At 45.3% G+C, this 18,671-nt stretch overlaps 1 protein-coding gene and 1 long non-coding RNA gene across 6 annotated transcripts in view; one reads left to right on the top strand and one right to left on the bottom strand.

Annotated features, from left to right (window-relative positions):
• Window positions 1-1,156: 1,156 nt before the first annotated feature.
• KCNAB1 (potassium voltage-gated channel subfamily A regulatory beta subunit 1) overlaps window positions 1,157-18,671 on the bottom strand; it is a 364,559-nt gene continuing 347,044 nt past the window's right edge. For 4 of the 5 annotated variants that reach the window (XM_001490611.6, XM_070243167.1, XM_001490563.6 and 1 more), the window contains 3 exons: window positions 13,671-13,791; window positions 8,224-8,312; window positions 1,157-2,999 (listed from right to left, as the gene is read on the bottom strand). In XM_001490611.6, the coding sequence (XP_001490661.2) occupies window positions 2,910-2,999; window positions 8,224-8,312; window positions 13,671-13,791 (300 nt within the window). In that variant the 3' untranslated portion in view covers window positions 1,157-2,909. Of the gene's footprint in view, window positions 3,000-8,223; window positions 8,313-13,422; window positions 13,792-18,671 lie in introns of those variants that run through there. The other variant, XM_070243166.1, reaches the window with a different exon arrangement.
• Window positions 11,217-13,878, top strand: LOC111768993 (uncharacterized). The gene is made up of 2 exons (XR_002801669.2): window positions 11,217-11,463; window positions 13,123-13,878. It is a non-coding gene; the product is annotated as an uncharacterized lncRNA (long non-coding RNA).

The raw sequence follows: 18,671 nt of genomic DNA, 5'->3' as shown, positions 1-18,671 counted from the left end.
AACTTCCACCTTTGAGTGGAGTCATATAGAGTTCGTCTTTCTCTGACTGGCTTATTTCGCTTAACATAATACCCTCGAGGTCCATCCACGTTGTTGTGAATGGGCCAATTTTGTCTTTTTTTATGGCTGAGTAGTATTCCATTGTGTATATATACCACATCTTCTTTATCCAATCATCAGTTTCTGGGCATGTAGGTTGGTTCCACGTCTTGGCTATTGTAAATAATGCTGCGATGAACATGGGGTGCAACGGACTCTTGAGATTTCTGATTTCAGGTTCTTAGGATAGATACCCAGTAATGGGATCATGCCCAAGCTTTTTTAACGTAAAAACATCATGGTTACTTTTTCATAAAGGTTTAAAGCTAAAGGAAGAAAGTCATTCTTAAAAGAGCACTGAAGTGGAGCATAGAATACTTGGGTTCTACACCTGGTTCTGCCATCAACTAGCAGTGTGAGTTTCAGTGAGTCCTTTCATCTCTCCAGGCCTGGTTTCATTTGCCAAGGAGAGGTGGCTTTGAAAGTGGCTAAGGTCCCTTGAATCTTTGACATCTATCTGATGACTTTTGGCACTTTATTGATGAAGATGAAGTGACAGTTCTTGAAGTGAGAAGGCAGTTACAGGCTTTCTAGTTTGCATTTCCTCTGACCAAGATTTCAGTATGTGGACGGCTGCTGCTCAGCTTACCTTTAGGAATGGTATATTCTCTGCCAAGGAATTCTTCCCAGAAAAGAAAAGAAAAAATGATAGTGCATGGAAATTCTTCTTAGAGATGTAACTGAAATGTATTTCTTATCTAGTATATTTACCATGGCAGATGATTCATATATTAAAAAAACTAGCTGTTTCCGTGGCTAAGCAGTACTGTTTGTATTTGGTTTTAATTTGTAGGCTCTTTTAAATGAGTTTGAGAAGCTATAACCTTAGTGCAGTGTATTTCTAAAAGCCAATGAGAAATGTATCTGTAGTAATCATTTTCTCCATTAATAAGAAAAAAAGTTTGCATTGCAATTTAAATCTTGCTAACTGCTTTCTGTTAGGTATCTTTCAGTGCAGCTTACCTGCCAACATAGTTTTTATTTAAATGATTTTTCCTGCCTGTTTATGGAGATGGATATATATAGTGCCTTAAATGAAAGATCAGATAAAAACAGATTAAATGTGCCAAATGCTTTTATTACTCTAAGCAAATTAATAAGTTAAATGACAGTTCCAATTAGACAACTTTAGCTCATTTATACATATAGTGGTTCACTGGATTGGTTGAATACACAATGAACAACTGAAAGTGATCCATTTCCATCATTAATCTGATACACTTCGGTAAAAACCCCAAACTAGTTCCCTATTAGAATACTATTTTCCTATTAGAATTAGAATTCCCTTTTAGAATAGTAGTAATCAAAAAGGAAATTTGTTGATATTTCACACTAACATTTTAAGATTTAGAACTTAACTATGAAATACGTATCTGGAAATGATGGCAGAAAATAGCATTTAAAGCTGATAGTATATTTCTTCTGTAAGTCTCAAAGTGATTTCTGTATGGGAGACCTGCTGGTCAGAAAATTAAATTAGAATTTTGTACATGCTCAGATGTCCGAATAGAGATATAGGATCCCCCCCCCCCCCAACCCCGTGTTTTCTCCCTTGTTACAGGTACACACAATGCATTCTCATAGTTTTTTTCAAGTGGAATATTCATGAGGGTAGGGAGCCAATAGAGGCAGGGCTCGTTAGACCTCAGCTTCTGGTTGCAGCAAGGCCAGACTCCCCCTGCCCGCCCCATCCATGCAGAGAGCTTTCATGCATGTGGTGTAGTGCAGGTAATGTGTTTATAGAGTCAGGAAGTTCTTCAACATTTGCTTTTCATTGGGCAAGTCAATTCACCCAGCATATGCTGAGTAGGAATAGCATTTTTCAGAAGGTCCCTGATTCACTTTTACGTTCATAACTCCTCAAAAACAGCAAATGTTATATTGTAAAATCCCAGTGCTAATTAAACAGCAAACATGGGGCTTTCTGGGTATTTTACAGGTTTACTTAGAAAACTGAGCATGTGTATATTTATTTTTAAAGTTCAAATATTTAATCTTGCAGAAGCTGTGCCCACAAGCAGTCAAAAGTATAAAGCAGATTTTAATAAAATGTCAAAAATGAATACTTCATTGCAGATACACTTTATTCAAAGATAAGCTCCCACAGCAGTATAATCCTCCCTTTCATAAGTTAACCGCAATGTCTCTAAAGATTGGGGTGTGCGTCCTTTTACCATCTCTACATGTAAATAGACATGGCATTGTTAGCATCCTAATAGACTTCTTGGATAAATTGCTCTATGGGGTCATTCTTGGGGGCAAGCAACAGTGAATATTTAAAAGGTAGTGAGAGCAAATACCTAGGAATTTTCGTTTTTTTGAATGACGAAAAAACTTGCTAACATGAATGTGAAAATAGAAAAAAAGTAAAGTTTCTGCTTATTCTCTCAAGCAAGACTTCTGAGTGAACAAAGGCTACTCTTTCTAATGCAGTCCACATTGCATCTGTGGCTTTTGTTCCTTTGAAAAAATATATCTCTACAGCCTTCTCTGAGTTACTAAATGCCTGAAGGTCATGTCTTCCCCTCCTACACTTCCCACTGCATAAGCATGAGGTGTACTGAGCAACGCAAGGACTGGCGACTCCTGTCCAAAGAAGAAAATAGAATGGAGTTTCTTGGTTGTGAGATTTCAGATGTGCTCATAATTCAGGTGCACAGTGGTAGCAACAGCAGACCCCTCAGGATCCGGGGACACTAGAGGTTGAGCAGCAGGCTGCTAAGGGATTCAGAAGACTGGCTAGTAACACCATTCTGTACTGGTGGAGACCGCTGTTGGAACCATGTGGCTCCTGCGGCTCCTGCACTGCCTTACGATCTGTAGTCCTTTTTGCTGTAGGGCTTGTTGCGCAGTATGTTATCAATCTCATTTACCACATGTGTTGTCATCTTTGGGAGAACCTGAGACCGTGAGAAGTACAAAGGATGTGGTTAGTGCTTGAAATTGGTTTCTTGTGCTCAATATTAAGCAAAGTCATCTTGACTTGTATACCTTTATAAACTGCAAGTAGAATGTACGCTCCCCACCAGACTGTAGGCTCCGGGAGGTCAGGGACCTTGTTGCATTCACCGCTGTACCTCCAGTGCCTGTAAGTGCTTGGCCCATATTTGGTGCTCGTAATTATTAGTTGACTGAGTAAATGAAGGCATAAGGTATAAATGAGGGCTCACAGAAATATATCCAGAGCTGCTGGATATATAATGCAAGCTGCATATGTAATTTTAGATTTTCTAGTGGCCACATTTATAAAAGTGGAAAGAGACAGGTGAAATTAATATGTAGTTTTACTCTATTATATCTAAAATATTTTGACTTGTAGTCCCTATAGAAAACTATTAAGATCCTTACCTTTTTTTTAAGTACTGTCTTTCAAGTCCAGTGTACATTTTACACGTACAGCACATCTCCTTTTGGCCTAGCTACCTTGCATGCACTCAGTAGCCACTTGTGGCTAGAGGCTACGGTAGTGGACAGCACAAGTCTAGAGACTGGTGAGAGATTCTTTACCACTGGGTGTCAGAACCCTGGTAAAGGATGGCCAGGGCTTGACAGGCATCCCAGGCAGATGGAATAGCATGAAAAAGTGGACAGTCCATGAAATGGAGTGATAAGTATAGAGTGAGTGGTGGAGGTGTGGAAGTGGTAGGAATAGGGGGAAGAGAAGTTGGGGTAAAAAGTGTGGAAGGCCTTGAATGCCATTTTTTGGAGTTGTGACTATTCCTTAGGCAGTGGGGAAACTGTCAGGGCTTCTCAGCGGGGAGTGACCCCATCAGACACCTGGTGGTAGTCTGAAGGATGAGTTGGAGGAGATTGAAAGGGGACACAGATGTTAGCCAGTGACACCAAGGGCCTTAACTAGGATGGGGCAGTGGAGTAGAGAAGGGGAGTGGATCTGAGGCACTTTGAAAGAGGAAGATTTCAAGGCTGGGTGACCAGAAGGTTATTGATGTAGGTTCTCGGGACTGGAAAGCATAGAAGTCATTTGGAGAAACTTTGGAGCAGGGTGTGTTGAGTGAAAGGTGCCTCTGGGAGTTCGTGTAGAAATGACTCGTAGGCAGCCTGGCCGCTGGAAGTGCAGCTGAGGAGCGTGGGAGGAGGGCTGGAGTCCAGGGTTTGCGAGTCATTTGCATGGACATGCTAATCGAAGCCCTGGGAAAGGAGGCCGGCGCAGGGGCTAGCGTTTATTGGGAGAAGTGGGCCAAGGGCACACATTACACCATAAGACAAGGGCCGGATGCAGACTTTTTCACAGGAATAGTCTGACCCTGTGTGGAGACTGTGGTGAAATACACTTATGACGCCCAATTTGCGGTTTCTGCCTCCCCCTTCCCCTGCTGCAATCGCCTTGGCCAGGGTGACCTGGTTTCACTCAAGTGCTGTCCTCAGAAACCTCAGGGCTTGGCAGAGCTGTGGAGCTACTCAGCCTGGGAAACTGGTTTCGGTTAACATTTTCCTAACCGAAGCTAAAGGGAGAGTTCGAGTTCCCACCAGCTGTGGAGTCTCAGAGGATCTGAACTAATGTATTATTTCAAGTGAGACTGCAACAGTGAGACCCAAAGCTAGAAACTAGATTTGTTGGAAGATTTGTGTCTCAAACGTAGTGGGTTAACCCTGTGAAGAAAAAATGTCTTCATTCATTACACCAAAATAAATCTCAGAAGAGATTTAAACATTAAAAAAATGAAAGCATAAAAGTACTTGAATAAAACATGAAAAACACGGAGAGTGTTGGAAGACCTAAATTTTCAGGAGAAGCCATACATCCAGAATTTTATGTGAAATTGCCCAATTTTTTAATGTTGTCAACTGTTTTAAAACATTTTTATCTACTAGACATGACACAAATATCCCACGGGCCACCAGTTTTGCAACCTTGGTGTTATACTGACTAGAGTAATTGGTGGGTGAGGGGAGGCCTGGCCAGCAGGGCAGGGGCGGGCGGTATTAGGGAAGTCCTCCCAGGTTTGGGTCACTGTTGAGCTGGATCTTGGGGAGGGAGCAGGATTTTGTCAGACTGTGGTGGAGGACACTTTGCAGGCAGAGGACCACTATTACTTCTGGGGATCTGAGTAGTTCATTGCGGCTGGAGATTAGGATTCGGGGGAGGAGTGGGGAGCGGAGATGTGCCCTGGCTGTAGAGGGCCTGACTGTTCAGGGGCCCGGATCTTACTAAGGAGGCGATGGAGAGTCTCAGAGGGTTTTACAGCTGGTGGGGTGGAGGCAGTTTTACCCACTGTTTAGGTGGAAGTGGAGAGGACGGGGCCCTGTGCCGGCGATGGCGGGCTGCCTGCGGCTGTGGTTTCTCCTCTCCAGTCCCCCATCTCTTTTGGCTTTGATTTATACATGCTCCTCCAGTGTGTGCGCACCTTGGGCACATTCCACGCCTTGTTGCAGCTGCCTTCCTGTACCCATTAGAAATTTCCTTTCCTTCAACTGCTAGCACTACATGCTTTCTGTCCTGCAGCCAATCCCACCGCTCCTGGGAACCCCCAGCCACCTAGTCTACTTTCATCATATCCAGGGGCCCAATGCCAGCTTGCCTAGGGCGGAATCTTGGGTGTTGGGCTGACCAAGGTGGGAGTAGAAAGGGGAGGGGATGGTAAGCCCCGTGGTCGCAGCCTCCCTGTATGCATCACATCCCTCTTCCCTTACCCTTTGAGCATGGAAGCCCTATCCTGCCACCACCTGAGACTTGCTAGAAAGGAAATGCTTTGGGAAGGTGAGTGACTCAGAGTTTTCCTCTGAAATGTATCTTTAGCTTCCTGGAGTCTCCCGCAGCCCAGGAGCTGCCTCTTTACCCTCCCCAGGCAGCGTTAACTCCCCCTGGGATGGCAGGGACCGCTCTGAATTAGCGTGACGGGAATCCTCAGTTCCTTCCTCTCCTTGCCAAGCCATCAGCAAGTCGTGTTGTCTTTCTTTCCACAGCCTCCGGAATCTGTCCACTTCACCTCCATGGCCACCGTCTTAATTTATCCACGCCCCATAACCTGTCACCTGGACAGCAGTCCTGGTCTTGCTTCATTCTACTTTCCATACAAAGATTGCCAGAGCAATCTTTAAAACTTCAAGTAATAGCATGTCCCTCCTCTTCTTAAAACCCTCCAGAGGATTCGTTCCATGTGGAACAAAACTGACCCCTCTCGTGTCCTGTGAGATCTCCCTGCCTGCGTCTCCAGTGCGTCGCCACCTTGCCATGCTGGCCTTAGGCTGGCAGCTCTGGGAAAAGCCAGGCTCCTTCCCGGCTCGGGCCGTCTGCACTGCTCTGCCTGTGTTTGCAGTGCTCTCTCCTGGGTTTCCACATCCTGCGTCCTCATCTTCTAGGCTTCAGAATACACATATCCCAGAGGGGCCTTCGGCAGGGACGTTATCTAAAGTAGCCCCACCCATTTCTCAATTAGTCTCTATTACAGCACCCTCCTTATTTACTTAATAGCCCTTCTCACAATTTGAAATTATCTCATATGTTTGTTTATTCTGTCTCTCTCCCACTGGAAGGAAAGCTCCTTGAAGGTTGGACAGTATCTTTCTTGTTTCCTGTGGTGTCTGCAGGGCCTTGCACGTAATAGGCTCTCGAATCTGCTGAAGGAACCTAGGGTGGGTTTCTTAATTTGCTCTCAGCCAGCTCTTGGGCCTGCTGTTGGTGTCTCCGTGCTCCCTGCCTGGCCGGGTGCAGACAGACTCAGTGCTCAGTAAATACTAGTGGAGCTGAGATCATTGGATTGAATTTCAGTTCTTTTGTGTACAGGCTGCTCCCCATTTCCTCTTCCTCCTCCTTGTGTGGCCTTCGTCTTTCCCAGAGCATAAGTGAAAAGAAGGGGGGTGGCCTTCCCAGGAGGAGTTCCAGTGGTTCCTGGGTGCAGAGGGGCAGAGACCATGACCCTGCTGCACAGCCCTAGGAAAGGTGGTGGCGGGGAAGCGGGGCGGCACCGTTTACTCCCAGCATATTCTGGGCTACCCTTCAAAATGGTTTTTAAACATTTTAACTTTAATCCAGTTTGTCCCCCCTCTGTCTGTTTCCTCTGGGAGAGGTGCCAGGGCTCACTGCCTGTTCAGGGACAAGTGGACGGGAGCAGCTGGGAGACAGTTCTGTTTCCCAGGGAGCTAGAGGAAAACAGGCACCTTACCTGTTGGGCAGGTGGTGGCTATGGCGAGAGGACTGGGCAGGCCCCGAGTGGGGCTGAGAGTGGGGCGGGCTCAGGATTGAGACGTGGCCTTTGGGGGAGGGGATGGTCGCATCAGCCGCCAGCCCCACCCGTCTCGTCAGATAAAACTCCCAGGAACACCTCTCCCACTTGCCCTCTTCCTGTCCCTCCAGGCTCCATCCAGTGCCTTGCGCCTCAGGCATCCACACTGGGTAGGGAGTGGAGATGGGCCCTTCTGAATTTGCTGCTAGGGAGGTGTGACCCTGGAAGCCCAAAATAGAATTTGTGTTTCTCTTAAAATGTGTCAAACCATTCATTCAACAGGATTTCTTGAGTGCTGAGGAAGGGCCATGTAGTATGCTGGGAACTGGAAAGTCAGTGGAGAAGCAGGAAAGACACAGGTCTCTGTGCTCAGGGGCCTTCCAGCCCAGCAGGGAGACAGGCATGATCCTTGTTATCCTAAGAGCTGTGAGGAGGAGGGCTGAGGATGCCATGGGGGCAGAAAGGAGGGGCTTGGTACACTGTGGAGCGGCAGGAAACATTTGTGGAAAGAACAAACGAAGTGATGTATGAGTATTGTGCTCTGGCTATTACGTTTCGAGCAGGTTATTAAACAGGCTCTGATGGGCAGGACTGGGAGCCCAGGCGCCAGGTGCATCAGTGCTTGGGTCTTGGAATGCACTGACCCACACAGAAACAAACCTTCCTGAGAAATGAGTCTCAAGAGCATTGCCTGTTAAGAAGAGGACATCCATGGACCCATGTATTCTACAATTCTGAGCTTCTTGTGTCTTTGTCCCCACTTCCCCTCCGCCCCCCATGTAGGAACAGGTAGCCTGTTCCCCATATTGGGTTTTTATGCAACTTGGAAGCTGTGACACGATGAAGAACAGAGGTAGGGAGAGACAGGACACTGCCTGGAGACATCTTCAAAGACACCATGAAATTCCCTGGAGTTTGTGGAAAGGGCTGTCGTACTTGCCTGAATGGCACCGAGGTTTTCAATGAGCTGTTCAGGAGTGGATGACCCCAGGAGCACGGAGCTCACACCCTCGTTTCTCAGGCACCATGCTGGGAAGAGAGAACACTGGGTCAGATGCGGAGCACTGAGGATAATTGATTAGTGTATAAACACCATCTATAGCTCCTGTTGTGCAACCAAGACTTAACTAACTTTGTGGGGAGGATGGACAGTGTGCTCCAGGATTGCACACCTCAGCAGCACCCCTTTGTGGAGAGGATTTGGTAGAATCTGCATTTGAATTGAGTGTTTAGGGTTTGTGTGCTTTCGCCCTGAGGCTGTGCCCCAACGACTGGGACATCCACCACCCCAGGAACTCGTCCTTGTTCCTGAAAACCCCTGACACTGCTCCCCGGCAGGCGCCTGGATGCCCTTTCCATCCTGGCCCACAGTGTCTTCTTTCCGTCTTACCCATACTCTCACTTTTTTTCTACCTGCTACGCGGAGCCCTGGCAGACTCCAGGTGTCTGGTCCTTCGTCTTTCCCTACCTGTCAACCCTGTGGACCTCCCTTTCTTCCTGACACGAGGTGCATCCTGTGTTGATTATCTCTTGCTCTCTCACCAGCCCCCACTCCTCTTTCCTCTGCCTCTCTAGCAACCTCCACCCTTAAATCCTCTGTTCAGCCCCTGTCCGCCACCGCGCCGCTCTCTGCAGATGACCTGGCCTCTGACTTTATGTAGAAAATTAAGTTCACTGGTGAGATATTGCTTAATTCCTGACAGTTCACATCCACATCCTCCAGTTTCGGAGGGCGCCATGTGCTATTTATGTCCAAGGCCAAACTGCCCTGCAGCCAACTCCTTTTGCCTTTTCTTGGACTTGATTCATCCTTTTTTTCTCTCTCTCTCTTGCCTGGATTTTTGATTTCTTACTGTCCTCTTCCTCTCTATCAACAAAACATACTCAAACTTCTCCCACTCTAAAATAAGCCTACTCTGACCCTTCATTCCTGCCTAGCTACTGTCCGCCCTTTCCTCCTTAAACTTCGAAAAGGTCAGTTTAGACTCCCAGAGCCCCCCTTTCTCACCTCCCAGTCCCCTTCTCCCTATGCCGGAAGCCAAGGTTCCCAGGAACCTCCTTGTGGTTACAGGAGACTTTCTGTAGCTGCCTGGAACTAGAAGTTTCTGTAGGCCCATAGAGGCAGTGTCTGCTGGCTATGCCCCCTAGGTGTCCCACAGGCACTGCAAACTTCTGGCTACTTACTCGTAAGCCTGTCTTTCTTGTTCCCAGCCTCTTTTGGTGGCATCACCAGCCACTCCGCCTCCCAATCCGGAAACCTGTGAGTTATCCTTAGGGACTGTCCTTTCCTGATCCCACATTCCCTTTTAATTACCAAGTCTAGTTGGTTATCCCCCTTAAATATTTCTCGAGTCCAGTGGTTCTCAAATTTCACTTGCGTCAGAATCACCTGGAGGGCTTGTGAAACATCGTTTACCGGGGGCCACCGCCAGAGTGTCCGACTCAGGAAGTCTGCATTTCTGATGTGCTCCCACGTGGTGCTGATGCTGTGGATCCAGGGACCAGGCTTTTTTTTTAGTAAATAACTTCACTGAGGTAAAATTTACCCATTTTAAGTGTACAATTCAATAATTTTTCATAATTTGTCAAGTGTGCAACCATCACCATTTTAAATCCAGTTTTAGAACACTGCCATCAACCCAATAAGATCCTTCATGCCATTTACGGTTATCCCATTTCTAACCCCAATCCCAGGAAATCACTAACCTATTTTGTGCCTTAATAGACTTAGCATTTCTGGACATTTCATCTAGATGGAATCGTACAATATGAGTCTTCTGTATCTGACTTCTTTCACTGGGCATAATGTTCATGAGGTTTATGCGTGTTATAGCAAGTGTCAGTATATTGTTTCTTTTATTGCCAATTAGTGTTCTATTGTGTGGATGTGGGGACCACCCTGTGAGAATCACCGCTCCGGTTCAGCTGTCCGCTGCCCTCGCTCGGGCCCTCACCATCTCTCTCCTGCACAGCTGGTTTTCCGACCTCTTGCTTGGATTGTCCTGCCTCGGCACACAACTTTGACATGTCCAGCAGCAGTGCTTCCAGATGCACATCTGATTGTGTCACTTGCCTGGTTAAACATTCTTCAACGTGTGTCTGATGCCATCACTGTCCTGTAACACGAAGCTCCCACTTCTCACCCTGCGACCCTCACTGGAGAGCCTCTCCAGCTTCCCCTCTCCTCACTCCCTGCCTTGAACTTTGTGCTTCAGGAGCGCTGAGCTGTTTGTAAACCCTCTCCCTCCCCAAACGTCGTGCTGCTTTCCTCCTCCAGCCCTCGGCTCTAGCTGTCCCTTGGCCTGGAATGTCCCTCTGCCTCCTCCCTTCCTTTGCTTCAGTAATATCTCCTCATCATTTGAGATTTCTCATGGGTACCGCCTTCTCCCAAAGTCCTTCCTACATCCCAGGCTGGGTTGGGACTTCCTATACTTTACTTCCAAAACCCTCTATGCCCTTCCCAATTATTTTACTATAGCACTGTGTTAAAATTATCTGTGTATTTTTTTGACTTGCCCACCAGGCTGTGGGATGTGTGTTATTGCAGCTGGATGCTCTGCACCCAGCCCAGTATCTGCACATAGTAGGTGCTTATTAACTGTTTGTTGAATGAACAAGGCAGGAGCGATTGATGGATGTCCCCAGCACCTCTTCTGCCCTACTTGCTCAGGCCCTGCTGTCAACTGGTACTCTTAAGCTGTTACTGTGCTCAGGCCTTTTAAGGCAATCACTAAGTCTTTCCACATGGGCAAAATAATGCTCTAAAAGGCGACAAGCCAAGTGATTCAGGGCTTTTTGTTTTTTGGCCACATTATTTTCTGCTTCACACTTAGAACTCTTTTTGGCATAGTGGAAGTTCTGAGGGAAAAGCAGGCACTGGGAAAATTATTGCCCATAAATGACCTGATGTCAGCAACAGCTGATTCCCACTGTGGGCTGCGGGGTGTAGGAGAAGCCACTGGGCAGAGCTAGCCGACAGCACAGGTAACACATGCAGACGATACTACATGATTGACATCTAACCAGGTGTCAGCAGCAGGCACGCTGGAGTGCCTGTTTGGGGCAAAGTGTGAATGCTGACTCTGTGCAGGCGTGTGACATGGGAACCCCCACACAGCTGGGCTCAAGGAGTTTGTTTCCTGCGAGAGGACCTCCCCTCCACGCTTCTAACAGATCAAAGGTAATATGCCTGGAAATAATTTCCGTCTTGGTTTGAGAGTTCTGTGGTTAAAAACAAAACTACTTGTTTATAAAGAAAGAAAAACATGACAAGACATCTGGGGGCACAGAGGGAGGGAAAGGAGCAACACAGCATGTTTTAATTTAAACTCAGACTCTGTAAAGAGGGTCTTTCAGGTATATCTAATATCCAGTGAAAGTCTAAATTTTGTAAAGATTTCCTCTTTAGAAATAGAATATTCGGGGCCGGCCCAGTGGCGCCGCGGTTATAAGTTCACACCTTCTGGTTCAGATCCCGGGTGCGGACATGGCACTGCTTGGCAAGCCATGCTGTGGTAGGCGTCCCACGTGTAAAGTGGAGGAAGATGGGCACGGATGTGAGCTCAGGGCCAGTTTTCCTCAGCAAAAAGAGGAGGATTGGCAGCAGATGTTAGCTCAGGGCTAATCTTTCTCAAAAAAAAAAACCCCAAAATACAGTATTCTTCTATCTCTGTCACAGCTAAACTCAATACTCACTTTCACATTACCACCTAAAAACCATATTTATGACTGCATTTCAAGAACAGATGTTTCTCTTTATGCCTATTATCTGACCACATGCCATGGCTAGGAGTGGACAGACTCAGGTCTGGGGTGTCTCATTCTTTGGAAAAACATCACCATCTTCATTAGCGTCCTTACCACTTACTGAACACCACCTCTTTGCTTTACATATATAATTTCCTTTCACTTAGCAAGTTTGTAAGGTGTGTATTATTATACCCATTTTACAATTGAGAGATTGCTATCAGGTTAGATGACTTGCTGATGGTCAAATAACTAATACTTTTCACTGCGCTTGTTAAAGCTGGAGAGATGCTAACTAATCACGTTAAAGATACTTGACTTTTTGCTTTTTGGAAGAAAGGATTAAAGCAACAGTCATATACATACTTAGATAAATGGTTTCCCCCCTAAAAACCACCTCCTATTTGCATCTTTCTGTAACGGTCACCTGCAGCTACCATTTTCCTGCCTTGCAACCTCAGATAGGTCAAGCAATAGCAAATATTCTATTCAATTATTTTAGTTGCATTGAACTTATTTTGAGCTTTTTATTTCATTGGGTCACTGTATCTGATTTGTCCCAATTCCTGTTATTTCTTAAGCCTTAGGAGTATTTTGTAGAATCAACACCCATCTTATTCTTTTCCCATGGCTACCACATAAATTCTTTATCCTCAGTTTCTTCATTTGTAAAGTAAAGATAATAGCAAATGCTCCATTAACATCTGTAAGTTAGGGCTAGTAAAAGTATATACCTCATAGGATTTTCTGACCGTTAAGGAGACTAGGCAATGAATAAAGTGCTTATCACAGAGCCTGGCAAATAGCCCCCAGCAAGGGTGCCACAAGTCTAAATGCTTTTCTGTCCAAGGCCTAACCACTGGCCACGTGAGTGGCTATGGAACAAATGAGCTGCGTTTAGCCTGAATTGAGATGTGCTATAGGTATAAAATACATCCTGGATTTCTAAGACTTAAGAAAGACTGTAAAATATCTCAATAACTTCTTATATTGCATGTTAAAATGATAATATTTTGGCTATACTGGTTAAGTAAAATCCATTATTAAATTAATTTCACCTACTTTCTTTTTACTTTTTTAAATTTGCCACTAGAGAATTTAAAGTTAAATACGTGGTTCACATCAGATTTCTATCGGACATGCTGGTGGCTGTGCCTTTCAGTTGTTATCAGTGACCATGACCTATGATTGACTCCACAAAGATAGAAGAGCAATTTTCGGGGTCCCCGGATGTCTCGGGGTGAAGCTGCTCATCTAGGATCAGCTGTCCCTGCGGGCCTCTGTCCTGCTCTGCTCCTCAGCCTCTCACCACCCCCGCCTGAGCTTCCAGAGATGGAAAATTGAGCCAGAGAAATGGATGTCACTACACGGTTCAGAGGGCTCACGCCTGACACGGTGAGGATGTGAGCAGTTTCACTGACGTGTTCTTGTTTAAACTGTTACAAGGGACAGGGGAAGGAAGTGAAAAATGTGTTTTAGCACATAGAAAATTCTGGGGAACTGTGAAAACCTCATTTTAGATAGTATCAACCAGGAGCTTATGCTTCAGCCTGCCCCTACAGTATTTTATCAAGATAAAATGATGTGGGTGGACCATCTTCCCTGTGGTCCACGGAGCACATCCCCCAGTGATTTCCTCACCCACGGCCAGCTGAGGCAGCGTGCACCCCAGACGCTCAGCAATCGGGCACAGATCTTTCAGCTTGTTTTGCTGTTTCCTCCCTTCTTCACTTACGATTCTTTCCTTCAACCACTGGTAGCACTAGGAATAAGAAGAATATTGACATGTTAATGCCTGCTAAGTGTTTGATGTCAAAGATTATTAATGCAATAAAATATAAGAATCTTACGGTGAATTTTTGAATCTTCTTGACTCTGACCTTTGTGTGTCCTGGTGACAAGGGCGCCTGTGCCTTCACACCAAGAAATATTCCCCATGGTCTCGCTCCTTGTTTATTGGTTCAAAACAGATTGATTTTGACTAATATTCACCATTAAAATCCATCAACATGCACAAAACTTGTTAAAGTGCTAACATATAATCGATTATATCTAGTCCTCGAAGTGGAGGAAATGGCAGTTCTTAGTGCCACAGAAATTTTGGAATGTAGCAAGAACGAAAAAAAAATTTACATTTCACCAAAGTCTGTGATGTTTCCTTTTTGTCAGGAAAGCTGGGCGCCAAGCTTTCTACTTGAAGGCATTATCTTATGTCCTCGTTATAACCATCTGCCTCCCTCTTGTCTTCAGTCTCTCCTCGACTCACGTTCTTACAGTGGGGCTTTATTGTTAGCTTTCTCAGCTCCTTCCCAGAAGCAGACATGGTATAACTGAAAGGCACCACGTACGTGTTTAGATTTTAAAGTGGAGAAAGACTTTCCCAAATGTGTATTACCTTTTGTATAATAATTGAAACTTAAAAAGGCGAGGAAACTCAAAATGGGAAACTTTTCTTGAAAACCTATGAGAGGAGACTGACTCTGATTTGTAGACTATAAAGTGAGCCTCATTTCATAAATATAAGGAGAAAAATCTTTTAGAACTTCTCAATACCCTACTTTCCAGAAGGTTCTGCTCTTACTATGAAATGAGGAATAGACTCTTCCATACAAAGCTGGCACAAGCAGCAACACCCAGAGGAAAAGAAGATTAGTAAGACTCTGTTAGTCTGTTTTAGTGAAAATAATAACAACCACCCCACTGTGGGCAGAGCAGACTTTCTCCGTTTGGATTGGCGACCTAATTGCCACCGGTGCTTCTACTTTCCCAAAGGCAGCGGATGCTCCAGCCACATGATTTCAATGGGCTGCTGGCTTGTGTTTTTTAAGTATTTTTTCACTAGTGTAAAACAGTATTTCCAAAGAAAAGGGTAACCACATTATGTTTTATTATAACTTTTGGAATGGTTTTGCAGATGAGAAAAAGAGAAAGGTCGAGCTGCCCCAGTTCAGTTCGCCTCCCAGATCTCCCAGGCTTATGGTCTGGCTTCTCACTTGGGAGTTTGCTTAGGGAGACGGCCAAGAGTTGCCCGGCCTCAGCTCTGGGAAAGCTCAGCTTCTTCCAGCAGGAGGGGTGCCAGTGGTGATGAGGTGGACAATCATGAACAACGAGTACTGTGATGGGGGCCCAGCAGCCCTCCTGCCCAGACAAGCGGGCGGGGTCCATCAGAGAGCCCTGAACTTACTTTTGCTGTCCTCAATGGGAAAAACATCACCAGTCCTCACTTGAGTTTCCTAACATCTGTCAGGGGACCAGTATCTCTGAATGTTATTCAAATGAAAAAGAAAAAGAGGTTGAAAACCAAAAGCCAAGTGCTTTTTGAACAATTGCTTTTTATTATAACTGGGAGAGTTCCTGAGGTGTCCATATATACCACACACATAAAGAATGGCTGATTTATGTATCAATCTTGTGAAACTCCATTTTTGAAATCTTGTTATGTGCAATGCGTTTTTACTCTTAGGATTAGGTTATAAGTTATATGTATGCGTATGTGTATGTGTGTGATGCACATATTGAGCAACAGACTTCTAAAAGTAACAAACATCAAACATTCTATTTATTGAGTCCCTCTTTCCCCACTCCCTCCACTATAAATCTCATTGTTGCTTTAATCAGTGGAAAACATAAACAGGTTAGGGTTTTTAAAAAGTAGATGCATGGTATTTATACTGCTTTCCTCATACCAAAAGAAACAAAAGTATTTTGGAAATAAATAGCTTTAACTGCTTTACAAGTGGGAAAATGTTAGCTTAGGGAGGAGATGAAGCTTGATTAAAATGTTAATTAAATATGGAAGTGAGCCAATGTCTTTTGTAAGAAAATTGGTGGTGGATGTGATTGTGCACAAAAATAAACCCAGCTTGTTGGCCGTGGGCCATAATCCATGAGTCAAAAGATCACATTTCCATGGGGCTGGCCTGGTGGTGCAGTGGTTAAGTGCACACGTTCCGCTTCGGCGGCCTGGGGTTCACTGGTTTGGATCCCGGGTGCAGACATGGCACTGCTCAGAAGGCCATGCTGTGGCAGGCGTCCTACATATAAAGTAGAGGAAGATGGGCACAGATATTAGCTCAGGGCCAGTCTTCCTCAGCAAAAAGAGGATTGGCAGCAGATGTTAGCTCAGGGCTAATCTTCCTCAAAAAAAAAAAAAAGAAAAAGATGACATTTCCTCTTCCAGCCCTCTTGTATGGCTCACCCCGTTGCACTGCAGTGGTTTGATTATGTGGTGATCTTTCTTTCTAACTAAGTGGAAGGCAGGGATGGCTTCTCGTTTGTCTCAACATCTCCAGTCCTGACACAGTGGTTGGCACAGAGGAGGGGGTGGTGAGGAAGGAGTCCAGGAAATCAGGGCTCCACAGGGTGAAGATAAATCTCTTCAATTTTCAGATTGAGTGTGGACACCCCTTCTAATCCGGTACAATTTTGCTGACTGTCCCATGTGACTCCACGATGTTTCAGAATTCCCCCTCTCATGTGTCTGTCTCTCTAGCAAGTCCCTGAGTTACTCCCCGAGGGATAAGACTGTCCCATTCCCGCCTGTATCCTCAGCACTCAGCACAGGGCCCAGCACTGAGCAGCTACTCAGTAAATATTCGCCAAAGGAACAATTGGATGAGCTTCTCTCCCCAGGTTAGTGGGCTATTACCTTTATGCATAAGTCATAAAATTGCCTAAATTTTCCTAACGCCTATTTCTTTGCCATCTTCCAATGCTGTGCCCATTATCTAGGTGACCCCGTTGTATAGGTAATGATACTGGTGTGGGAATAGTCTATGAGACTGGCCCCTAAGCCCTCAGTTGGCTGGTAGTCCTAGATTGGAACCCAGGCAGCAACTATAAAGCCATGGCCAGAATCAGGCACATTTCATCTCTAGACCTTGTTGAGAATAATTTAACATCCAAGATCATTGACTATTTCTATTTAAACACCAAAGGCTTCGGCTCAAAAGAGCAGCAGAGTCTTCACTATTGAGGTTGAAATCTGTGGGCAAAATGCTGGGGCTGAAAACTTTCCCTCTGAAATTACACTATAATGTGCAATACTCTTAGTTTCCTCACGTGCACTCCTGGTGTACTTGCACCGCCCTCTCCCCTGACTTTGACTCATCTAGGTTTGCATGTTTCCTGTGACGGAGGGGTACATAGTTTTGTGATTGCTAACAACAGGGAAGTGCTGCCCATAAATTTCATTGCACTTTTCATTTCTTTTTAAAATTTCTGTTTAAAAGCTACACACCTGTCTCTTGATCAGACTTTGTTGATCTTCTGTTATGGCTATTGCATTCATTAAATAGACATTTATTGAGTAGCTATTATGTGCCAGGCTCTGTAATGAGTTCATGAGTCAGTTTCAGTTTCTGTTCTAGAGGTATTCACACATCGTCCGGTAACTTGAGAAGTGTTTTGCAGTTGGGGTACCCCCTTCAGTGATCTCCTCAGAAGCCATGTTGGTACTGCCTCCTTTTAGAAAGGTGAGCTGCATTACATGAGCTGATCACAGCATCTTATCCTGTTGGCCACTGTCATTGGTCTAACAGGTTGACACATGACCCAAGCTTGGCCCGTCTTCTCTAGACCGAAGCTGATGAAGAGATCTCTTTTCTCACAGGTTACATGCCTTTAAGGACATAAGCTGCCTAAACGGAGAGACCCATTTGCAGTAGGAGAAAGTGACACCCACATGCAGAGAGAAATAGGGGAGAAGGAGAGTCCTGACAAAGTGTGAGTCTCTGGATGGAGTCTCCCCTGAGGCCATCCCCACTCCATCCTTCCCAAGGAGGGCCTATGTGTCCCCCTTCTTTGATTAAATTAGTTTGAATTAAGTTGTATTGCTTGCAACCAGAGAATTCTAAGACTCTGTAAGAAGTGGTTATGGAATAATGGAGGAAGGCGGAAATAACTCAGTTTTATAAAGTGAGAACGGACTTCGCAGAGGTGAAGACAACCAAACTTTGTCTTTCGAGATGAGGAGAGCTTCTACAACAGAATGAAAAGAAGGGCGTTTCTGGGAGGCAAAAGAGAGTACAGTGCATTTGGGTGGAAAATGAAGTAATACGATATGGAGAGAAACAAGAATGGAAAAGTGGGCTCAGGTTAGATCCCAAGGGTATTTCCTTGGATGTTTTTCTGTGGGGTTTGGGTTTTGTCCTATAAGCAATGATTGGAAAGTCATTAAAGGATTTGAAGTGGGGTTATGATATGGTCAGTTTTATCTTTTACAAAGATAGTTGATCACAGTAGTGGGTAGTTGAGAAAAGGGGGAAAAATCAGTCCAGTTGGGAGGTTCCTACAGCAAACCAGGTAAGCAATGACGAGGATGTGAACAAGGGCAGTGCAGGGGATGGACCTGAGAGGGTCAGCATGTGGACTGGAGGATTTGGTGCCCTGCTGGACAAGAGTGAGGGAGGAGAGGAGGCGGTCTGGGATAATGTCTTGGCTGCTGACTGGGTTGACCAGATGGAGGGGTAGAGGAATGTTAACCAAGAAGGAAGGGCAGGTTCTGGGGAGTGAGGAGAGATTCCAGTAGGCATCACTAGTGCCCATGGGGCAGCTGTTTGGAGATGCCTGATACATAGGAAGAAGTAGTGGTGTTTAGCTCGGCAGTGAAGCCAGAGCTGATGACACTGATTTAGAAGTCAT

Source organism: Equus caballus, chromosome 19 (assembly GCF_041296265.1).
Source record: "Equus caballus isolate H_3958 breed thoroughbred chromosome 19, TB-T2T, whole genome shotgun sequence".
Classification (NCBI taxonomy): Eukaryota; Metazoa; Chordata; class Mammalia; order Perissodactyla; family Equidae; genus Equus; species Equus caballus.
The sequence above is the reverse complement of the archived record's forward strand: the minus strand, read 5'-3'. Positions and strand labels throughout refer to the sequence as shown.